The sequence below is a fragment of the Zingiber officinale genome, chromosome 7A, assembly GCF_018446385.1.
Source record: "Zingiber officinale cultivar Zhangliang chromosome 7A, Zo_v1.1, whole genome shotgun sequence".
NCBI classification, from domain to species: domain Eukaryota; kingdom Viridiplantae; phylum Streptophyta; class Magnoliopsida; order Zingiberales; family Zingiberaceae; genus Zingiber; species Zingiber officinale.
The window spans coordinates 33220291-33245015 of NC_055998.1; the positions used below are offsets into that span (position 1 = coordinate 33220291).

General features: G+C 35.5%; 2 protein-coding genes across 3 annotated transcripts; one reads left to right on the forward strand and one right to left on the reverse strand.

Moving 5' to 3' along the window:
• Nucleotides 1-3052: 3052 nt before the first annotated feature.
• LOC121999329 (GDP-L-galactose phosphorylase 1-like) lies at nucleotides 3053-4345 on the reverse strand. Its single transcript, XM_042554024.1, has one exon. The coding sequence runs from the start codon at nucleotides 4316-4318 to the stop codon at nucleotides 3053-3055; it is 1266 nt and encodes a 421-aa protein (XP_042409958.1). The 5' UTR covers nucleotides 4319-4345.
• Nucleotides 4346-5969: 1624 nt separating this feature from the next.
• LOC122001290 (serine/threonine-protein kinase tricornered-like) lies at nucleotides 5970-20335 on the forward strand. 2 transcript variants are annotated; one of them, XR_006117309.1, is made up of 13 exons: nucleotides 5970-6199; nucleotides 7823-7997; nucleotides 8662-8745; nucleotides 11535-11776; nucleotides 11866-12106; nucleotides 12235-12314; nucleotides 14005-14089; nucleotides 14851-14982; nucleotides 15059-15172; nucleotides 15526-15570; nucleotides 15650-15706; nucleotides 17534-17618; nucleotides 19556-19601. XR_006117309.1 is itself a non-coding variant. In XM_042555952.1 (12 exons), exons 1-12 carry the CDS (start codon nucleotides 6000-6002, stop codon nucleotides 19630-19632), a joined length of 1560 nt encoding a protein of 519 aa, XP_042411886.1. In that variant the 5' UTR covers nucleotides 5971-5999; the 3' UTR covers nucleotides 19633-20335. The 2 variants fall into 2 exon arrangements, 1 of the variants encoding a protein (XP_042411886.1); XM_042555952.1 differs by lacking the exon at nucleotides 15650-15706 and having other exon boundaries at nucleotides 5971-6199; nucleotides 19556-20335.
• The last annotated feature ends 4390 nt before the right edge of the window (nucleotides 20336-24725 follow it).

Sequence of the window (24725 nt, forward strand, 5' to 3'; positions counted from 1 at the left end):
TCCAACATAAACCTGACAAGTCCTAGAGCTGATCGGACCTCCGAATCTCAGTTCTCCACTTATCTTGGGCATGACTCCCAACCTAAGCCTAACCAGCCCTAAAGCTAGTCAGATTTTAGGGGTTCATTTCCCCATTTCTTATGAGCATGGCTCCCAGCATAAACCCGATTGGTCGTATAGTCAGTCGAATCTCTGAGGCTTAGTTCTCCACTTCTTATGAGCATGACTCTTAACATAAACTCGACCGGCCCTAGAGTCGGTTGGACCTCCGAGGCCTAGTTCTCCACTTCTCATGGGCATGACTCCCAATATAAACCTGACCGACCCTATAGTCAACATAAACTCGACCGGCTATAGAACCAGTCGGACCTTTGGGGCTCAGATTCTTATTTCTCATGGGCTTGACTCCTAACATAAACTTGACCAACACTATAGCCGGTTGGACCTCCGGAGCTCACTTTTCCACTTCTCATGGGTATAACTCTCAACAAAAATTTGACCGGCCCTATAACCAGTCAGACCTCCGAGGCTCAATTCCTCACTTCTCATGGGCAGGGCTCCCAACATAAACCTGATTGACCTTAGAACTGGTCGGACCTCCAAGGCTCAGTTCCCCACTTCTCCTGGTCATAATTCCCAACATAAACCCGATCGGCCCTATAGTCGGTTGGATCTCCGAGGCTTGGTTTCTCACTTCTCCTAGGCATGGCTCCTAACCTAAGCTCGACCGACCCTAGAGTTGGTTGGATATCCGGGGCTCATTCTCCACTTCTCATGGGCATGACTCTCAGCATAAACTCAACTGACTCTATAGCCGGTCATACCTCTAGGGCTCAGTTTCTCTCTTCTCATAGGCATAACTCCCAATATAAACCCGACCGACCCTATAGCTGGTTAGACCTCCGGGGTCTAGTTCCCCACTTCTCATGAGCATGACTCCCAACATAAACCCGATCGGCCCTATAGCTAATCATACCTACGGGGCTCAGCTCCCCACTTCTCATGTACATGACTCTAATTATATGTCCGGCTGACCCTAGAGCTGGTCGGATCTCCGAGGCTCAGTTTTCCACTTCTCATGGGCATGATTTCCAACATAAACCCGACCAACCATATAGTCAGTCGGACTTCCGGGGATCAATTTTCCACTTCTCATTAGTATGATTCCCAACATAAACCTGATCAGCACTATAGCCGTTCGGATCTTCAGGGCTCAGTTCTCCACTTCTCATGGACATGACTTCCAGCATAAACTTGACCGACCTAAGCCGATCAGACTTCAATAAGGCTTGGCTCCCCACCTCACATGGACATGCCTCCCAACCTAAAACCGGTCGGGTCCAAGCCGATCAGACTCCCTCTAGGAGACAACCTTGTCAGAGAATTGCAACCACTTATTAGAATATAATGATTACTCGCTAGGAAATATTTCTCTGCTCTGACATATACACACAACAGAACCTTCCTCTGCTTAAGAGAAGGTGGTCATACATCCTCCACTAGACATATTCTGATACCTGATACTTTCTGACGTCTCATTATTATAGAGGTTATGAGAGGTAGTATAAAAAGGGGTCCTCTCCGCTGGCCAAGTACGCCCATGCAAGCACACATCGATATTGCTATTTTACTACTCATTTTTTCTCCATTTCTCTCAACTACTTTTCTAACTTGAGTGTCAAAGTGCTTGCACTAAGGACTCCCTCCCTAATTCTTGCTTTAACATTTCTGTTGGCTCTATCTATAATGTGTATAGATCTATAGTTCTTAGCGCTAGGTCCATAAATCCTAGCTCAAAATTTTTTTTCCATCAATATTCCTGCTACCTCATGGATTATCTATAATATATGTAATATATGTATGTGAAAACTTTTGTATTTGATATGTGAAAATATTGAAAACCGCTGAGTAAGATGAATATAATAAAATATTATTAAATTTTGATTAATTCCTATTGATTTCTGATTTTGTTCTGAGTTTTAACTTGCTCTGATTTACTTCTTTCCTTCTAACCAGGATTATGCTTCTCGTTTTTATCTAAGAATGTCAATTTAGATGGATCGGAAAAAAAAAAATTAAACCCAATGCTAATTTGTTCCGAATTGAATTTAATTTGAAACTCCTAAATTTGAATCTGAATTTGACCAATCCAAGTAACTTGACCAATTCAATTTCAACCCGAATAATCTAAAATTTTGATTTAAATAATTTTTTTTACTATTTTTTCTATAATTTTTTATTTTTATCTCAATATGTCATAATTATCATACTAACATTAATATTAATATACATAAATATATCTTAATTTTTAAAATAAAATTTTATTTTATTCCAAAAAATCCACTAAATCCTAAATTTAGGTCAACTCGAACTCAATCTGAAAATTTTAACTCGAAAATGTCCAATCCGAACTTAGTTTTTTTTTTAGTCGATTCGGATTGAATCATCGAGTCAGATTCATTTTGACACCCCTATTTTTTTAGCATAAAGCCAATTATCTTACTATTTTATTAAAAATCTAGACGCTTTACTGAGTAACTCTTAATTAACTTGGTGAAGTTCAAAATTAAATTACGTTAATATATTTTTTTCATACTGAAAATAATTTTAAGATTTATTAGTAATTTTCACAGGCGTATTAATCATGGATCTAGAGTTCAAAATTCAGCTATGATATATTATTTAATTTTTTTATCATTAAACAATCAGAGATTTAGAGATCGAAACTCAACTGCAGTACGTATTATTGAGAATTTTTCTCATTAATCAATCAGAGATCTAAAGTCAAAATTCAACTGCTGCGGTGTATTGTTGAAAATTTTTTCTAATTCTATTTAGTCTATATTATATTATTACATAGGTCTAGTGCACTTTATCTAATTTATGAGGATGATATAAAAAATTAAATTAATTTTTTAATTCAGAGGAGTCTGATCATCGTATTATTATTAAATAATATTATTTAATTATCATATAAAAAACATTCATGGTATCAAATTAGTATTAGCGAAGAACCGGACAAACTTCTGCAAAGTCAGGCGCAGCAGCAGCTTTAGTGGAGAGGACTGATCATACGGAGATCATTCTTTTCCACTGCAGCTATTTCCTCGGACTCCGCCAAACCCATGGCATGGCCACAAACATGCATGCAAGCTTTGACGACTTCTTCGAACCTTGCTTCGGAAAGGGAGACCTCAGCCAGGAGTCTCCATGCGTAGTCCTCCGACGCCTGTTCAAAATCTTTCTTCCGCTTTAAGACCATGTGTCCGCTAATCTCCCACGCAGCAGGATTTACCTGAGTATCTAATAGCTCCTGGCTGACTTGTCCCAGTGCCTGTTTCTCGGCATAGCACTGGGGGAAGAGGAAGATCCTCCTGCCGCAGTCAGAGATGAGAACATTGAATGGTGTGTCGTTTTCTTGAAGCCAGATGCAGGAGCGGGCGACTGTATCAGATAATTCCTTCAAGGTGCTTCTTCCTCTTTCATAAACGAGGCCCCTCACAGGGTAGTCGACCAATTTCGAGAACTTCACTCTGCTCTCGATTGGAATCTTTCGGGCATGCGCTTTCTCAACCGGCAATGGCGTCGATAGGAAGTAAGCCTGGAAGTGCAGATGGTTAATGGTGGCAAAGGCGCCTAGACTATTGTAGCCGACCCTGAAGTAGGGACTTCCTGCTTCGGCGGCCATGTGGAGAGCGAGCGAGAGGCTTTCGGGATCGATCCTCTGAGGCAAGCAGTCGAGCACATGGGGAACCAGCAAAACATGGCCGTATTCGATGGGGCTCACGTTGATCGCCACGACGCTGGGGCTCTCTGTTTCGTCTGCAACGGCGCTGCGCTCCAGGAACTGCGATTTGTGATCCTTCCCCCCGGCCTCGAAGCGGAACAGCACCTCCTCCTGGCCGACCTTGGTGAAGTTGAATTTCGCAGGGTCGAAGGGCTGGAGGACACGGTCGACGACCCGGAACTCGGTGGGCCTTTTCTTCAGGTGGCGGCCCTCGTTTAGCAACGCCACGAAACCGTGCTTTCCGGGGATCACCTTGGTCTCGCAGGCGGCCACGTCGTAGCGGAACAGCCCTCGGCTCATCCGATCTTCCCACTGTCCCAGCAAAAGGGTGTTCAGAAAAAAATCGGATGGTAATTCATCCGCGCCGGGAGAAACTTCTGGACTCGCGTCGTTTTTGAAGGCGTAAAGAGGGAGCTCGGACACGAGCATGCAGCACTTGCCGAGGCAGTTCCGGCCGCAACCTCGGGGTGCGCTGGAATCTTCCTGGTCGTCGGAGAGCACGGTGGGGACGGCTCTCTCGATCGTGAGCATTTTCTCTCTCGATGTTTTCCAATCAGAGATAATGCAACGTAAGGAAGAAAACAGGAGGGGGAAGGAAGCAACAGAGAAGCGAGCGGCCTCCTCCGGCGAGGAAGAGGAGATCGGATGGACTGCTGCCGACCACCGTGCGGGGCGGAACTGCGAACTTTGTCCCGATAACAGAAAAGCGCGGCTAAAGGGTCTGTCTCAACAACATGTTCAAATGCCTAGGATGTTTACCCCCTTTAATAAACACAATTCATTCTTTTTAACAGATTTTACTAATAAAACTAAACTAAATTTTCCAAAAAATAATAATAAAAATTAAACTAACTCTTTCAAATAATAAAAAAAATTTATATTATTTATATTTTTAAAATATAATAAGATGTTTTAATATAATCCAGTTATCTGGCTCAACTAAAATTTCCACCGAATTAAGAAAAATCTAGAAAATACTAAGTGACCTAATAATTATAGTCAAATTTTATAGAATTAATTATGCTAGACAAATGCCTTTAAGAACCGACCCAAATACTTTTGTTAGTATCATCACATCATCGTTATTTTATCGTTTAAGTTGTCGAGCTATAATAAATTATTATTATTATTATTTTCTCTTGGGCTCAACATTAAATATTTAAAGTTTGACATCCAGTATATTATAGAAGATTTTTTCTTAACAGATATTATAAAAGATCTTCTCAATGGATAACAAATCTGAGAATACGGATTGTTAAGATAAACCTCCATAATTTTGAGACTAACGGTTTGAATACACCGTATCAACTTAAAAAATATATATATAATAAAATATTATTGAACAATAAATGAATAGTCTTGGCTAATCAAAGAATAAAAAGTAAAATGTTTACCGGAGTTTAAATTTGTTGCTTTTTTAGTAAATAAAATACAATTTAGTATGGTATCAATGGTTGATGAACTTGAAAAAAAATAGGTAAGTTGGCCAATGAAGAATTTTTTATGGCCACGTCACAACTCCTATCATCTATTTAATTCATGTTTAACCTAAATTAAAATACTAAGTAGGATTGATTGTTTAGTATAGAATATAATTAAAGATTTAATTTTCGATAAAGTCAAGGAAGAAAAAGATTTTTTCATACTGGTTAACTATAGTTCTAGTTCTTTTATTTAACTTTTTATACATAATTATTGGGATAACGAATTTTTACTTTTAACTATTTAGTAAAAATTAAAATATTTTATTGTGGAAAAAATAATGTTAAAAAGGATATATTACTGGTAGTAATAAAAAGTAATTTATTTAGTTATTTTTCATGATGGTTGATCTTTTATAATAAAGAAAAAACATACGATAAATATCTAGAAAACAGAAAATGACAGTGGCAAATAATGGAATAATTCCGTAATCAAACAAAGCCCTAACAAATAACAATTATTAAATGTGGTACTCAAAATAAAATAGATAAAAACATTGTATAACAAGGTTGTATTGGTCAAAGTACATGGAATCGTATTGGTCGTCGGATAGACGAGCTGCGGCTCATAATTGCTTTAGGATTGTGAAATTTATAATCTGACGGTCAAAGGGTCCTCCTCATTGTACTACTGAAGCATTATGTTATTTTCTAGAAGTTCATAATTTATTTGAGGAGGAAGGGCGAGATCGGGGGAGGAAGAGAGAGAGAGCTCGAAGAAGGGGAAGAAGATGGAGATGGAAGGAGAGGGGAGGGAGAAGGGACGGGAGTCGGCGGTGGGGGAGCTGGCGGCGGTGGCGGAGGAAGGGGAGGAGGAGATGGAGGAGACGGTGGGTTCGAGCTTGACGATGGAGCGGGTGGCCGCCGCAAAGCAGTTCATTGAGAATCACTACAAGAATCAGATGAAGAACATACAGGAGAGGAAAGAAAGGTCATTCCATGCACTCCATTTGCTCGATTGACCCCTTGGTTTTTTTTTTCTCTCCTTGATCTCGGCTTGCTTGGCCATCTTAGTCGCTCTAGATTTGATCCTACTTTGTCTGTTCTTATTTTTCTTATATCATTTGCTGTCTCTTTTATCCCTTTTCTCGGTTTTGATTCGGTGAAAAAAAAAATCCACAAATCCTCAGTTCCTGAACAGCGTTTTCTAACACGGGATTAGTTCTCTGTTCAGATCATGATAATAATAATTTAATATGTTGGTTGCGGATTGAAAATCTCGTAGCTTGTCCATCCCCATTTAGAATTTTGAATGCCATAATCGGAGTTGGTTTATGTTTCAACGTGGAGAGCTAATATTTTCCATCATTGTTTTTTTAGATTTCTATTTCGTAGATTGGTTGGATTTTAGTACGATATGGTTGTTATTTGAGCTGCATTGAAAAGTAATGAGTACGTGATGTGAAAGAATGTGCAACCTCATGCATGACTATTCTGTGCCGCTGATACAATTTAGTGATATAAATTGTTTCTTTCATGAATGCTTCAGCATTGAAATTGATGGCGTAATTTGGAAGTTGAACTCATCAGCTCGGCTGATACTTTGTAGTCCCAGTCTTGTTGCTTTTAGTGTGTAAATCCCCTTGACTTGTCTTCATTTATCTTTATGGAAAATGCCATTTTTAAAGTAAAGTTTCTTTGAATGACTTCTCAAAGTGATAAATTCACAGGTTATCTTATGATTCTTTCTAAGAGAACCACTTTTAATGCAGATGCATATGCTTGCTTCTGTACTTAATTTGTAACAAAGAAGGATTCAATTTGAAGGGTTTATTGTTTTAAGGAATATGACAAGTTCTAAATTGTTTTAGCTCTGAAAGGAGAATTTCGAATTAATTGACTCATGTGAAGAATGCATAATCTACAAAAATATGAAAATGATGACAATAACTTTTGCTATGCTGCTAACATGACTCTGAGTCATCTAAAATTTTAATCATGTTTCTTGCTCAATAGCTGAAGTCAATATTGCTATCTGAACATCCTCATTTGTTTTTTTTTTCTTTTGATTTATGGTTGAATTTATTTCTTTTATTTACTTGTGGAATTGAAACTTGTTAAAATTCTACTACACTTCATCGTCTAAGATTGAGTATAGAATGTATTTGGGATGGGTGGTTCTTTAAGTGAACCTAGGAATGACCAAGATGACACTAGTGATTTATTAATGACTAAACTAGTTATTAATCACCAAGGATATACTTTTCCTATATATATTTTTTTCATCTTCCATGATTATACAACCTTTTGTGGATCATATGAAAATATACTTGCCACCTTGTTCACATTCTGGTTGCCTCAGCTTCAAAGGAAAGTCCTCAAATGAAAGATTTTTTCCATTTGCTTATTGATTTTGTGGAATTAAAGTTTCAATGACATAGCATTAGGAATTTAACTAAACATTGAAACTTTGTTGTTTTTTTTTGCTTGGAAAATGTTTTATCTAGAGATGTACATGATAGCCAACATATAAATATTCTTATTTTTATATCAACTTTTGAAATTGTGGTGAATCTCATAAGTTCATGCTTGATGACAATATGTTCTAATGCAGGCGTTGGTTCTTGGAGAGAAAATTGGCTTCTTCACAAGTTTCCAAGGAGGAACAACTCAATTTATTGAAGGATCTTGAGAGAAAGGAGACAGAATATATGAGACTTAAAAGGCACAAGATCTGTGTCGATGATTTTGAGCTGTTGACAATAATTGGAAGAGGTGCTTTTGGGGAGGTCTGAAATTGCATGATCTTTGTCGTAGAAGGAAAAATAATTATAAAATATGCAAATTTACAACCTTAGGACTGCAGTTAGAATAATGTTTAGTTCTTCCTATTATGTTAATTAAGATGGTTATAAATGCAAAAAAGAATAACTGATCTTCTTGCGTTTCTCTTCTTTTTGTAGATTTATGGTACTGATAATATACTTTGACTGAAGATTCATTGGAAGGTTCTACATCTGGCCATATATTAGTTCAAATTACAAAAAGACTCCTAAAATGCTTTAGATTTATATTCTAGCTTCATGAACATACCTTTCCAGATTACTCAAATAGATTTGCCTAAAACAACAACTGACCCTCATTTTCTGAAATTCTCTGAACACAATATTCAATAGCTATCACATCTTGTCGTGGGTTAGATGGAAGTATGATTCAATCATATTGTACTTTAGTGGGAGAGTATCATATAAATTCAATATTGTTTGCACTTTTTTCATTCTCGAAATTTTATTTTTTCTACCATCTAAGACCCTGAATTCCTGTGATCCAGAAAATTATATGTTATGTATACAAATTGGATTGAAATCCTTTACTCATTCAAATGTCATAATGGCAAAATCCCATTAGCATGAAATATATACTGCTACACTTGGGTGATGATGGATTGTACAGGTCAGGCTTTGCCGGGAGAAGTCATCTTGCAATATTTATGCCATGAAGAAGTTGAAGAAATCGGAAATGGTTAGCAGGGGCCAGGTAAGACATGCAAATACCTTTACATGCCTAACTTAACAAAATATTTCCTGTATTTCATTTTTGAAGGCATGAGATTGTTTGTCCCTGATTTTGTGGAATTTTAATAAAATTCTTGAAACATCTACAGAGTGTATGCAATTAACAAGTCATCAACTGTACAATGCATATGCACTGTATGCAGATTAAAAGATGTAGAGTATTATATACAAAAGGATATCTAAGATGACAACCATAATATAGCAAATTAATATAACATACTACAACTACAGTAAACATAATGGCACAGATATTGCAACAAACAATGAATCAACAATAGGCTATCTACTTGAGATATGATAGCGGCGATTGATACAAGAAAAAACAGGAAAAGAAGTTGCTTATATGCCTGCTAACTATTGTTACTATGAGGGAGGTGGAGACAGGCGCATGGGAACTAGAGAGAGGTTGAAGATTCTTGTTGTTTGCTAACAAAGCTCAATAGCCACTGTTGCTGCCCGAGATCTGCTGTAAGTGGAGGTGTTATGAGGTCTCAGATTGAGGGAGAATTGCAGGCTTGAGGACTGCTTGATTTCATTCAATTTCCACCAGCTATAAGGGTAATTTGGCATCACCTTAGAAAGGTTCCTTCCATGGTCAATTTTGAAAATCCGATTAACCTTTGCCGATGTCAATTCAATTTGATCTGGATTTGAATTGGTTAATTTTGGAAAGCTCGATCCAATCTGTGCAGTTAGTTAAGAGTACTTAAATCGTGGTTTAGGAGTTCACTTCAGATTGTATTGTAAATTTTCTTTTGCTATAAACTTTCATCTCCCACTCAGCAACATTCGCTGAAGGTGCTCCATATATACCCTTTGCTCCATATACATTTTCAATATTCATTTGGAGCATTTTCCCTCTGATTAAAAACAAGAGAAAAAGGTACACATGCTTATTTAATCGAGCCATCCACATCAAATGTCTAGGTAAATATTTTGTTTCAGGTCGTGCTTTGTATTGCTAAGCTAGAACCAGCTAGCAGATATTTTGCATTATAAAATTTGCTACCAACAGAAATATTTTCCTTCAGATTTTGCTTTGTAAGCTAGAACCATCTAGCAGATATTTAGGCAGTATCAATTTGCAACCTACAGTCGTATCACCACTTGATCATGTTTTCTCTCACTAATCTAGAGCCATCTAGCAGATAAGCCATACCATCTGCGATCAGACCCCTCACCACCTAATGGTGAACTATCTCAACTAGATCTAATGTTCCATGATAAATTAGGGCATCCATTTCTCATCCATTGATCCTTTCCACTAAGCATCAAATATAATTTCTTGCTATGATTTAGGTATGAAACAGTTGCAAAGAAAAGGAAAGCTAGCGAAAAATAGATGATGAACAAGCATAATAGAATAACTGAGTATGAGGGTTTTGAAGAAGAAATCTTTTACTTCTGCAAGGAGCAATAGATAACTCTAGGTCAAACAAGAGTGGAGGAAATGATCTGTTAAAGGTCTTTGTCAAAGCATAATGCAACCCTAACCCTTTTCATTAAAGTTGGTAACCATGGTTTCAAATTTTGTATAGATGCCAATGTTGGTACAAGTAGACTTCACTCTGTCACTCTACACAGTTTTAGTGGTATTGACCAATACAAGGCTTGTCTTGGCTCTATATTCTAGAATCAATAAAGGTAGGAAGAATCTCTTCCCATGACTCATTCAGATTTCTGATCACAGGGAGAAGATGAAACACTATTAAAAGAGAGGAAAGCACTAACCAAAACATCAATCAAAACACCGATACCAACAACAAAGTGGAGTGACATTGGAGTCAAAGAAACTGAGATATATCATTTCTTTATGTCAGTACCAGTTCAACTCTAAATATATTTATGAACACACCAAGAAATTAATTCTAATGCATAAATGTTCCGGAATAACTATTTAATATAAGCCTTAAAAATTATATGGTTGATCTCATTAGATGCTACTCTCATTGGATGTATGATACCGATATTTATTTTGGTATTAGCAATGTATAATTATTAGTCGAGATACTTGTTATATTTATGTAACTTGTAGCTATAAAATTTAAGTTTATTGACTTTTTAATTTCTTTAGGCTTATTATTGGAGGGAAACAAAATAAGTGGAAGAGGATCACTAATTTGCTTGGTGTGATAAGCATTAAAATACATCATCAACTAGTTGTGTGTCTCAACTATATAGAGTTGACTGAATTGATCTTATCTCTCAATCGTGATGCTTATCATCATCATCATCGAGTATTGTTTGTCCAAACTATTTGGAGTTGGCTACCTAGATCTCATCTCCCCATGAGATCTATGCTCATCATCTAGTTTTTTTTGCCCCAACGATTTGGCGAGGATCATGGGATCATGCAACAGGTAGTACTATAGCATATGCTGGGATGCATGGATTATGCGCTGTTACTAAATACCTTTAAATACCCCCTTTTCATATTTTATAAAACAAAAGTAAACAGCTGATGGTAATCTAAATTTTTCTTATTATATCCTATCATTTTTATCTATCCATGTTTTATATTGATCTATTTAGTTAGCCTTTTTTTCTTTTGTGATTCTGTATGTTTTGCTCCACCATTGGTGTGAGATCAATTTTTCTGTTATGCAGCTCTTGCCTTGTATCTAAATAGTAATTGAAGTTGTATGTAACGGTTACTGACAATTTATTTATTTTGTACTTTACTTCTTCCATCCTTTTTGATAGTTTTTCTCTTTTTGCTGCGCTTATAGCTCTTTCCATACTCTCTTTTAGGTGGAACATGTAAGAGCTGAAAGAAACTTGCTTGCTGAAGTTGCTAGCCATTACATTGTAAAACTATACTATTCATTTCAAGATGATGAATACCTTTACCTAATCATGGAATATCTTCCTGGAGGGGACATGATGACCCTACTTATTAGAGAAGATACCCTGACTGAAACTGTTGCTAGGTTTTATATTGCTCAGAGCGTGTTGGCGATTGAATCCATTCATAAACACAATTATATTCACAGGTTTGTACATTACATATTAGAAGTAAAATTCTTGTTGCATTGAATTATATTCTTAAATACCAATTCAAGATCTACATATTTGTGTTTAGGGACATAAAGCCTGACAACCTTCTGTTGGACAAAAATGGTCACATGAAGCTGTCAGATTTTGGCTTGTGTAAGCCAATTGATTATTCAAAGCTTTCAACATTGAAGGAAGACGAACCCATGCCTGATGAAAATATTCGGGAATCAATGGATATAGATAGGTTTTCAGATAAAAATAATGATAATATATGGAAAAGCCCTCAAGAACAGCTACAACATTGGCAAATGAACAGAAGGAAGCTGGTATATTTACTAAAATATCTTATCTGTAATTAATCTGTGGAATAGTTGTTTTTTTCTTCATATTAAAATTTACTGCCTTAATATTGCTTTCATAGCTCAAGTCTATGATAGCCTATCTCTGTTTTTAGGCATTTTCTACAGTCGGAACACCAGACTATATTGCTCCTGAAGTATTATTGAAAAAAGGATATGGCATGGAGTGTGATTGGTAAGTAATTGCTGAAGTCTGAACCATCCTATACACATGCTTTCTAGTTCTTGCTATAATCATTCATCTAACTTTCAGTACAAAAACAACTTGATTCAGTGCTAGACTACTACTGAATATTGTTATTTTTGTATGATTATCAAAATGAGATTAGTGTTGATTCTGCATCAAATGAAATGAAAACCCAATCTCATCTATCTCTCTTCCTCTTTTTCTCCCTTTTACTTTCTTCTTCTAGGTTCCTCTTCTTGTTCCTCTCCTCCTAACTCACATTTTCCTCTCTTCTTCACAGTCCTCCCAGTTTTCCCTTGCATTATCCTTCATATTTTTCCTATTTTTCTCACATAGTTGGCCATTGGCCTTCATGCCTCTGTCCCAGTCCATCTGCAGCTACTTACATATATGACATTGGCTCAAAGCACCAAGACAAGAATTCATCATCACAAAGATCAATCTCTGTTAACTAATACTAATATTTTGTTCTATGGATCCCAGTATACTATGATCTTGTTCCCAGTTTTCAACCCTATACAAGACATCATACTGAATGTGAGAACTGGCAATTGGGATTGCAAACAGAAGTTTTGTCAATCAGATGCCTTTCCATATATGATTCAGTTAGCTGGAGTCGAGCTTATCTAGTGAGGGTGATTGATGCAGGAGTTTAATTAAATATCAAAGTTTTTTTTATGTATTTGATGTATTAACTGTAGTGGATTTGGTGGTTAGTTTTTTAGCTCCACTAGTGCTCATCAGAATTTGAATTTGATAGGAGATCAAGCTAACAAGGTTATTGGGTTGATGGTTCAATTAATCGGTTGAATTGGGAATTGATTGTGTAAATATAATTTATACTTTTATGAGTATCAGATATTTTATATAAGTTAATAAAAATATCAAAACTAAAATAAATCACTTTAAAATATAAAAAACTTAAATCCAATAAAGCATATTCAAACATATATTTAAATTTATATACAAAAGTAAAAAAATCTCACATATACAATTGTATATCTGTTACTATGTAAAATTCAATTAGATTTTGCATATGTTTGTTTGAAATAAATCTATTTGAAATACGTGGTTCTACCAATTCCAGGTTTAAAGCTGATTTTCCCTTTGGTTACCAATTCAACCCCTGGTTTATATATCTAACAGGACTAAGATGGGCTTTGGTTCACTGTTGTAAAAATATTGCTCTCACCTCTATCTTTTCCTCTTCTCGTTGGTGATTCTGCAGCACAACTTTATATTATTACTTGAACCTTCTAAATTATGGAAACCTAAATATCTCTATATCAGTTGAAAACTTTTATTTGCAGAACCATTTAGTTCTACCTACTTGTTCTCAAGATTTCCTTGTATAATATAATTGATTTTTTTAAAATTTTTACAATATTTACTTCTTGAGTATTGGCATCACACAAAATTGAATAATAGCATCACACAAAATTGACTTAGGTTTGATGGTTTGATTAAGTATGCACATTTTCTCTCATTAAAGATAAAACTATTATATCCAATTTAGCACTGTATACCTATTCAGCATATTAATAATAATTCTTAAAACGAATTCTAACACATGCATACATACTCTTGCATATTTGCAATAAAACGTTACATGGATGTATACTATATTTCACGGATACAAGTATATTCAGTTGTATTTACTTGTTGGAGAAATATGCAGGTGGTCATTGGGTGCAATAATGTATGAAATGCTTGTTGGTTATCCACCATTCTATTCTGATGATCCAATAACTACTTGCCGAAAGGTTAAATCTTCTAAACTCATGGCTCCCAACAGTTATTTTTCTCCAAAAAAATGATTATGATTATAAGCTTCTAGAATGATTGAAACATGACTAAGATTGGTTTGTTAACATGAAGCTATGTTCTTGAATTGTCATATAATTTGCTCATGTCCCACCCTGCCTTAAAGCCTGTAGCTATATTATGGTTATAATTTCCATCTTGTTCCTCTAGTTGCCATTTGGTAATCAAAAGTAAAAATCTGATAACTTAGTACTTGATCTTTGATTGAAGTTAGACTCCTACAAAAGCTAGTTAATAAAAAAATAAAATGGCACAGACATTGTGCTTATGTAATAGTTAGCGCTCAAATTTGGGTTATACAATCCTTGGGGTTGCTTCTCAAGATAGAGGTGCATGTAAAAAAATTGACTGGAGTAGATTACATAGGTGCTTTAGGAATAAAGCAATCCTAAATCTGGCAACTAAACTAGCAGTGGTTGATGCAAGAATATTTTCCTGCATTGTATCTCTATGCTGCAACGTATACTAGACTGAACTGGTGCTATCTTGTGCATTTTTTCTGGTTTTATATTCTGCTTTCACATGGACACAGGATCTCCTGTGTTGTCTTCTAGATTGGAACTTCAAAATAGTGTCTTCTAGATTGAAACTTTTAGATATTGGCTTCTAGATTGGAGCTTTTAGATGCTTAATGATCTTGGTTGTTTTAATCATCTTCCACTGTCCAAATTCTGATTTTTTTTTTTTAATATACTATTAGATTGTGCATTGGCGAAATCAACTCAAATTTCCTGAAGATTCAAGGTTGTCTCTAGAGGCAAAAGATCTTATTTGTAGATTGTTATGTGATGTTGAGCACAGATTTGGCAGTGGAGGGGCAGATCAAATAAAGGTTGAATTCCGATGATAAAATTTAGGAAAAGTTATCTTCTTGTTTTTTTTAGAGTATTGTTGTAACTGCTTTCCAGGCTCATCCTTGGTTCAAAGATGTCGTTTGGGATAAACTTTATGAAATGGATGCGGCATTTAAGCCTGAAGTTAATGGTGAATTAGATACTCAGAACTTCTTGAAGTTCGATGAAGTAGGTCTTCCTTCCTGTCCTTCATTAATTTTGTTTTTCTTGTGAAAAGTGGTTATGTTCTCTCTCCATATGTTTGGTAATACAATCATGCAAAACATCAACCTAATTTTTATATATGTATTTAGATACTATAATTTGCTTTCTATGAGTGTCTTTTATATATTCTAATCTGCATTTGACTGCATCAGTTGGCTTCTGTGCTCACAAGTACTGGTTCATACTAACTGGTTTTCTATTGAATCCTAAATAAATATGATTTTACTGCTTTCGGATGGGCAATGTATTACATCACCATATATATATTATTTCTTTTTATATTAACTTCCTTTTCTTTGATTTTCCCTGCGATCCAGTTGGACCCCACTCCATCAAGAACGGGATCTGGGCCTTTAAGAAAGGTAGGTAACGTGCTGGTATTCTGTATTCAACAGTTGTTAAGATGAGAAATTTGCTGATACACACTGTTTTTGTAAAAAGGTCTATTCTATAGTCAGGAATTTCCATACTAAAGATTAAGAAGTTGAGTGGAAAAAGGTAGTAGACTTGTCACACTAAGTGAACTCTACATAAAGTTTTACTGCTTGTAATACTAGGTCCAGAATTAAGTTTTTCCCGTGCACATTCACCTCTAATTAGTACTACTTGTCTAACTTTCAAGTATTTTGGTTGTCTTTGTACATGCATCTAATTTCTTCCATTTTATCATCTATGGAAGGTAAGTTTACTCTAATTGCTAGTTGATAATATTTGTTATATACATTTTATCTCCTAACCTATACATGCTCATAATGTTATTGTTGATGATACATAAATTTTTTGTGATATTTCTTTATTGCTTAATACTCTTAACTCATAGCATGGTTTATTTCACTTATCCTATATTTTCTCTTCTAGCAAGATGAACACTACAAGTTGTAAGGCATTTTCCCCCATTTGATATAACTTCTTATAAGGTGAATGAACCTGAGTAGGCATACCTGTGTCAATATTTCAACTTAAAAATTCAATAATGATATATATTTAACTGTTGGTGCAGCGGGGCCGGCAAGAGGGGAGGGGTGAATTGCCTGCAATAAGAAAATACCCTCCTCATTCTTTTAACTCTAAAATAGCAACAATAAAATAAAAACAAAATAACAGAAAAGAAAGAAAGAAGACTCAGGGTTTTGACTTGGTTACAACCTAGTTGGTTGTTAATCCAAGGCGGTTGAACAATTCAGAATCTCCTTCTTTGAAGGTGGAGAAATCTTTTACACACTAAAAGCTCTTAAGAGTTACTATGAATTGAATACAGAGTTGAATAAATAATTTCCTAACTCCAAGGGCCTTTATATAGTTCCTGAAAATCCTATCTCAAGTCTTGAGGGCGCCTCCAAAGGGGTTGAGGGCGCCTCCAGCCGAGGCATCGGATAAAACTTAATCCAAATACGAAACAGTCAAGTAGATTGGGTCGAGGGCGCCCTCAATGGCCTTGAGGGCGCCCTGGACAATGTGGAGGGCACCCTCAAGGCAATGAGGGCGCCCTCAAGCCTGTAGGCAGCGGAGGCGCCTCCAATACTTCGTTGAGGGCGCCTTCAGTTTGCTTTTCCAGCTCCTTTTGACTCCTTTTCTTCTTTTGACGCTCCGATTGCTTGGATGATTGCGGCCAACCGAAATAGGGCTCACCCGAACCCAATTTTCGGCCTTCTCCTCGAGCAGGCTTCCACCCCGGCTTCTCGTCCCTTGAACGTCGCACACGTTCTTCTCGTCCACCGGTGTACTCTTCTGCAGCTCTTTTGTCCTTCGGACGCACCGAGCCCGTCGGCTCCCTTCCCGTGCCATCCTTCTCGCTAGCTGCATCTTCCGCTCGACTTCCTGTGCTTCTAAGCTCCTACATACTTAGACACAGGGATTAAAACTAAACAGGACTTAACCTAACTTGGTTGATCACATCAAAACAACCACGGGGACCAACATTAACAACCTACTCCATCCATTTTGTTTCCTACTTGACCACAGAAAATTCATTTTTCATCATAAGTCCATGTCAGTTTGAACAACTGCAGATTTTTAGAAACTTAGAGCAACCACAACAAAAATAGTAAATTTTAGAAACACTTCTACACCAAAAGTAACCAAGAATAACTAAAGCTTGGTGCACTATTCTATTTCTAGATCACATTTGGGTTCTTCACACTAGACTAGTTTTGAAGCATGCTATTGGAGGTTCCTTTTGAATAGTAGGTAACTAAGATGTTTATGCTTCAGTTGCTAAATTCTCCATGAATATTAGGATAAAACACTTGACCATGTCGAAAATTTAGACTGACATTGTTTTTGTTTGAACGTACCAACTTATTGTGTGAACATAATTTGGTGCAGAAATTGCTAAATCCTCAAGATTTGAGTTTTGTCGGATATACATACAAGAACTTTGATGCTGTCAAAGGGTTGATCCAATCTCATGGTACAGAATTACATTTTCTTGAGTAAATTATGTTCTCAACATCCTATTTCTTGACTTTGTTAAGAGCAAATACTTGGTCATTTTTTTCTTATATTATTCTATGAATTTGCACCTTTTCTAGAGTTTTCAACTGATGATTATCATTTTGAAAAGGAAATGTAAGAAAGCATATGTGTGCTGCGAGCACATAAAATTAAAACACTTTTAGAGGAAAATTGAAATTGATCTAATTAATTATGTACAGTAGTATAAACATTATTTTTGGATGGCTTGTTTCTTTTTTGAAGAGTGGACAACTAGTTGGATGGTTAGTACAATAAGCTGCTGGAGAATAGAGTTATCATTTTGTCCCTTGTAAAATTGTTTTTCTTTAAATTTGGTTCTTTGTCAATTCCTTTTGTCCTTGTGCTTTTATTTGCATACAGAATTGGTTATTTTTATTCCACAGATTCTTGATCAAAATGGTATGATCTTTTAGGATGTTCAAATTGCTAATCTGAGCATTCATGTGTTATGTACTTGCTAAATTGGTGTTTATTGATATTCCTTTTTCCCATGTGGTTTTGGTGCTTGCATAAAAGATCACCCACATAATCAAGTCATTTGGCTAAAGGGATTTAAATAACTTCAGTTAATGTAATAAAAATGATTTAGTTGATTTGAATGTTTCTAGGCAGACATTGAGCTTAATGGAGGGGTAACATCCATGTAACAAATACAAATAGTTGGGGCAAACATGACTTAATGTTGACAATGATTTAGATAAATTTATCTCATGAAAGATGGTAACTGGATTTCTATTTCTGCATTGTTGTTTAACACAATTTCAGAATTTGTTTATTCCTTATGCATGCTAAACTTGTGTAGTTAGCTTGTGTATTTGTGGTGGTACCAAGATTATTTTGAAAGACATTAGAAAGATGTCCTAGAAGGGGGGTTTTGTCTAAGAGTAAAGTTGCCTCTGTGTGACCTAGAGGAGTCTCGGAAATAGCTTCTTGCAAAACAAGGTAAGACTGCGTACAATAGACCCTTCTTTGGGACCTCGCATTGGCTGGAGCTTCGTGCCCTTTACATTAGAAAGATGTCCCAGTTAATGTTGTTCAACTCTGATTTGATAAAATTTATTCTAGTATTAACTGTTAACATTTTACTAGTATGCAAAATAAACTATTTAACAATTTGATCTTTTTGGGCGGGGATGCATGCAAGTTCCAATAGCTTCTGGCATGAAAAAAAATAATAAAAAAAAGAAAAAGCTAAAATAGCCATTCTATACAGACTCAAAAACTACATTTTTAAACATTGCACTGCACCAAGTGCAGCATGTACCACCATCTCATATTCTAGAGGCATTGAGATGTGTACCATCCTATATGAACAGTAGATACAGGCATTATATATGCAAACCATTCAGATTTGAATGTTCCTTATTGTACCCATTTCCCTTGGGTGACAATATGAGATCTCAAACAATCCTTTTTAACTGTTCATAACATTCATTGCATTATATATGCTCATGCCAAGCTTCTCTCATCGCTGGCTCCATGGTGAAATGAAGGGAGGTAAATCAGGTAATGTGCAAAGGGTTATTTGCCGCAGCCGCGACTCAAATCCTTGCCCATTGATGCAAGTCTATCACTTGGGTACCAATTTAACTACGCCTTGGGGCTTATGTTTTCCAATATGTGAAGGATACTAAAATTGATTAAATTTAGTAAATTTACAATGTTTTATGCATAATTGAATATTTTGCTTCTATTTTCTCATTAGAGATATTTAACTGGTTGCAGTTCATTGGCAAAACTGATCATAAATTGATTCTAATATAGTAACTTATGAAGGCTATAAGTGTGTAATGGCTTAACTGTTTTTCCCCACTTCATCAATGATTCTAACACGGTGTTCCTTGTATCATTTCTCGTGTTTCTTTACGCCAGGTGATGGTGGAAGGAAATCAACTGGAGGAAGTGGTGACGTGGACATGGTTTGTTCAGGCAACACAATGACCCCATAAGTCTGGCCAATTCACCAGTGAATTCATCTAAGATTAGTGCCCTACAAATGTGGATGTTGGACTTGCCTGCTCATTTTTAGTCAGGTTTGTCCAAATCCCATGGTCCTGATGAGCTACCGACTTCACATTTAATAGAACTAAACCATATTTAAGTTGTATAGTAGTGTGTTAACGATGTCTATTAAAGGCATATGAGCTGTGGTTATTATGGTCCGGCTCCAGAGTCAGCTATGTGGGCGCATTCATCCTTGATGCCCGGGGTTGGCAGAACAAACTATTTCTACCCTTGTGGCAGTTTCTTATGATGATGCAAATTCAACCTTTTTGTGGACGCTACAGATTTAGCAATGTTTGATGTGAGAGGAACTGTCTAAATTGTGTTTCCTTGAACCAATATTGATCCAATCAATTTTGTCTAGTACAAGTTTTTGTTTACAGTGACTGGGATCTCTGGGGCAAGTTGTTGTATGTTCTGGAGTTAATTCAAAATTGTCCCTGAGATAGGGTTGAGTTGGCTACTGTAGGGCAGAACTTGCTATAATCGACAAGGGTCGATTATCGGCAAAGTCGAACAAACAACCCTTCCTTGTAATGGCCAACTATAGCTTTTTGAGATACTTCCTCATAGATGGTTGTCGGCCAACCATGTGAGACCGCCTTTTGTTACAATAGGGTTAATTTGAAAAGTTTTCTTGTTTTGATCTTGTCCCATGTCTTTGGTTGGCTTGAGTATTAGCATCAAATGTGCAATGCCTGATGTTGAAAATATATAGCGGTAACCTCTGCCTGTGCAGTATGATAATTGCTTCCGAATTTGTATTGAACCGAAATGTTGTCTATGGGCGCAATTTGTCGAATGAATTTGGGTGTACAAGTGAAGATCTCTAAAACTTGTAGAATCCACTACGTTCGGTTAACTGAAGCCTCCGTCACTAGCAAAAGATCATCCGCAGCCAACTAACCTTTCAACAAGACTTAACACCTTCAATAGCTTGCCAAACAACCAAGTTGTAAGGTAGATTGTACATGGAGAGAATTCAAGTGGTGCATGCTCTATGTGGCAAAAAGTAAGCGACAATTTAGCAAAGGACGTACGTAGAGATTTAAATATATCAAAAGGTGTACGCTACTTTAATATTTATCAAAGAACATACTTTTTTAAGTACATTTCTTATTTTATCCTCCTGATAATTTAACTTTTTCTATTGTTTTTTTTTTCTCTATTATTTTTCTCTCCTTTCTCTCTCTTCTCTTTTTTGTATCGACATGCAGAGCATATGAATAACATTTGTAAAATTTTTAATAACATTTTAATACATTTGAAGAAATAAAAATAAATAATGTATAGCATATTTGAACTCCTTGTAATTTCAGAAATCCACTTGAAATAAAATGAGTGTAATCGGAGCTCTTTAGGTCGATCAGTGAGTTTCGATCAAAATCCATTGATGGACTTAGAGAGCTCCGATTGCACCCATTTCAGTTTCTATGGATTTCTAAAATTACAAGGAGTTCAAATATGGTATCAATTATTTATTTATGCTTTTCATAGATGTTAACATGCAAAATAAAAGAATCGTCAAAAATGCCCACGTTGGGCCTGATATTATTCCATATCATGCCCATGTTGGGCCTGATATGAGTCCATATCAAGTCCAACATTGATTTTTTTTGCCGATTCTTTGATTTGATATTTTAACATATATTAAAAGGTGAAATAAATAATGAAGATCATATTTGAACTCCTTTCAACATCAGAAATCCATAGGAACTGAAATGGGTGCAATCGGAACTCTCTAGGTCCATAAGTGGATTTCGGTCGAAACCCACTGATGGATCTAGAGAGTTCCGATTGCACTCATTTCAGTTCCTATGAATTTCTGATATTGCAAGAAGTTCAAATATGGTGCACATTATTTATTTCGCCTTTTAATAGATGTTAATATATCAAATCAAAGAATCGGCAAAAAAAATAACATTGGGCCAGATATGAAATCATATCATGCCCAATGTGGGCCAGATATGAAATCATATCATGCCCAATGTGGGTCTGATATGATATCATATCAAGTCCAACTTGGAAAGTCAATTTATGGTACATTAGTGCGAAGCACCTTGATCTTTGACTAGGCCATCTCTTACACTAGTAGTTCTTTTTGTGAGTTATTTGGATCTGACTAAATGGATTTCATCTTAAATTATATATTCTCTACCACGAGTAATCCTCAGACTATTTCAATCATATTAATTATTCTAAGAAGAGTTTTCTTTGATCTTCTTTGCCCCTAAAACCTTCAACTCTACTTAATTCAAGCCATCTTAGAAATTTATCAATATTCATAAATATTGATATTTTGTTAACTTATTTATAATTTATCAAGATTACAAATAGTAACCTTACAAATGACTATGATGTAAGGTATACCAACAATTAGACAAGGTTAAATGCTCAATTCTAGAAATGAAAATTTATGTTTTTCAGTTCAGGGTTTATAGTGTCTTTTATGTTTAATAAAATTCTTCATATCATTATTAAGGTAACATGACAAAAATACTGCAGCTCAATGATCTTATTTTGTGATTCCTTTACAGTAGTTCCCAATGCACCTGCCTGCAAGATAATGTGCATTTCATATCAAGCTCACGTTGGGCCTGATATGATTCCATATCAGGCCCAACGTGGATTTTTTTGTCGATTCTTTGATTTGATATATTAACATCTATGAAAAGGTGAAATAAATAATAAACACCATATTTGAATTCGTTGCAATATCAGAAATTCAAAGGAACTGAAATGGGTGTAATCTGAGCTCTCTAGGTCCATCAATGAGTTTTGATCAAAATTCACTGATGGACCTAGAGAGCTTAGATTACACCCATTTCAGTTCATATGGATTTCTGATGTTGCAAGTAGTTCAAATATGGTGTCCATTATTTATTTCACCTTTTTCATAGATGTTAATATATCAAATCAAAGAATCAGTAAAAAAACTTACGTTGGGCCTGATATGATATCATATCAGGCCCAACTTGGAAAGTCAATTTATGGTACATTAGTGCAAATCAACTTGATCTTTGATTAGGCCATCGCTTACAGCAGTAGCTCTATTTGTGAGTTATTTGGATCTGACTAAATGGATTTCATCTCATCACTGAATTGTATATTCTCTACCACTAATAATCCTCCGTCTATTTAAATCATATTAATTATTTTAAGAAGAGATTTCTTTGATCTTCTTTGCCCCTAAAACCTTCAACTCTACTTAATTCAAGCCATCTTAGAAATTTATCAATATTCATAAATATTGATATTTTGTTAACTTATTTATAATCTATCAGGATTACAAATAGTAACCTTACAAATGACTATGATGTATGGTATACCAACAATTAGACAAGGTTAAATGCTCAATTCTAGAAATGAAAATTTATGTTTTTCAGTTCAGGGTTTATAGTGTCTTTTGTGTTTAATAAAATTTTTTATATCATTATTAAGGTAACATGACAAAAATACTGTAGCTCAATGATCTTATTTTGTGATTCCTTTACAGTAGTTCCCAATGCACTTGCCTGCAAGATAATGTGCATTTCATATCAGGCTCACGTTGGGCCTGATATGATTCCATATCAGGCCCAACGTGAGTTTTTTTTTACCGATTCTTTGATTTGATATATTAACATCTATGAAAAGACGAAATAAATAATGGAAACCATATTTGAACTTCTTGCAACATCAGAAATCCATAAAAACTGAAATGGGTACAATCTGAGTTTTCTAGGTCCATCAGTGGATTTTGACCAAAATCCACTAATGGACCTAGAGAGCTCAGATTGCACCCATTTCAGTTTCTATGGATTTCTGATGTTGCAGGGAGTTCATATATGATGTCCATTATTTATTTCGCCTTTTCATATATGTTAATATATCAAATCAAAGAATCCGTAAAAAAAATCCACGTTGGGTCTGATATGGAATCATATTAGGCAGGCCCAACGTGGGTCTGATATGAAATCATATCAGACCCAACTTGGAAAGCCAATTTATGGTACATTAGTGCAAAGCACCTTGATCTTTGACTAGGCCTTCTCTTACCGCAGTAGCTCTGTTTGTGAGTTATTTGGATCTAACTAAATGGATCTCATCTCATCACTGAATTATATATTCTCTACCACTAGTAATCCTCATTTTATTTAAATCATATTAATTATTCTAAGAAGAGATTTCTTTGATCTTCTTTGCCCCTAAAACCTTCAACTCTACTTAATTCAAGCCATGTTAGAAATTTATCAATATTCATAAATATTCATATTTGGTTAACTTATTTATAATCTATCAAGATTACAAATAGTAACCTTACAAATGACTACAATGTAAGGTATACCAACAATTAGACAAGGTTAAATGCTCAATTCTAGAAATGAAAATTTATGTTTTTCAGTTCAGGATTCATAGTGTCTTTTGTGTTTAATAAAATTCTTCATATCGTTATTAAAGTGTTCATAGTGTCTTTTGTATTTAATAAAATTCTTCATATCATTATTAAGGTAATATGACAAAAATACTGCAGCTCAATGATCTTATTTTGTGATTCCTTTACAGTAGTTCCCAATGCACCTGCCTGCAAGATAATGTGCATTTCATATCAGGCCCACGTTAGGCCTGATATGATTGCATATCAGGCTCAACGTGGATTTTTTTACCGATTTTTTGATTTGATATATTAACATCTATAAAAATGCGGAATAAATAATGAGCATCATATTTGAACTCCTTGCAACATCAGAAATCCATAGGAACTGAAATGGGTGTAATCGGAGCTCTCTAGGTCCATTAGTGAATTTTGGTCAAAACCCACTGATTCATCTAGAGAGTTTCGATTGCACTCATTTAAGTTCCTATGGATTTATGATGTTGCAAGGAGTTCAAATATGGTGTCTATTATTTATTCATCTTTTCATATATGTTAGTATATCAAATCAAAGAATCGACAAAAAAAACCCACGTTAGGCCTGATATGGAATCATATCAAGCCCAACGTGGGCCTGATATGAAATCATATCAGACCCAATGTGGAAAGCCAATTTTTGGTACA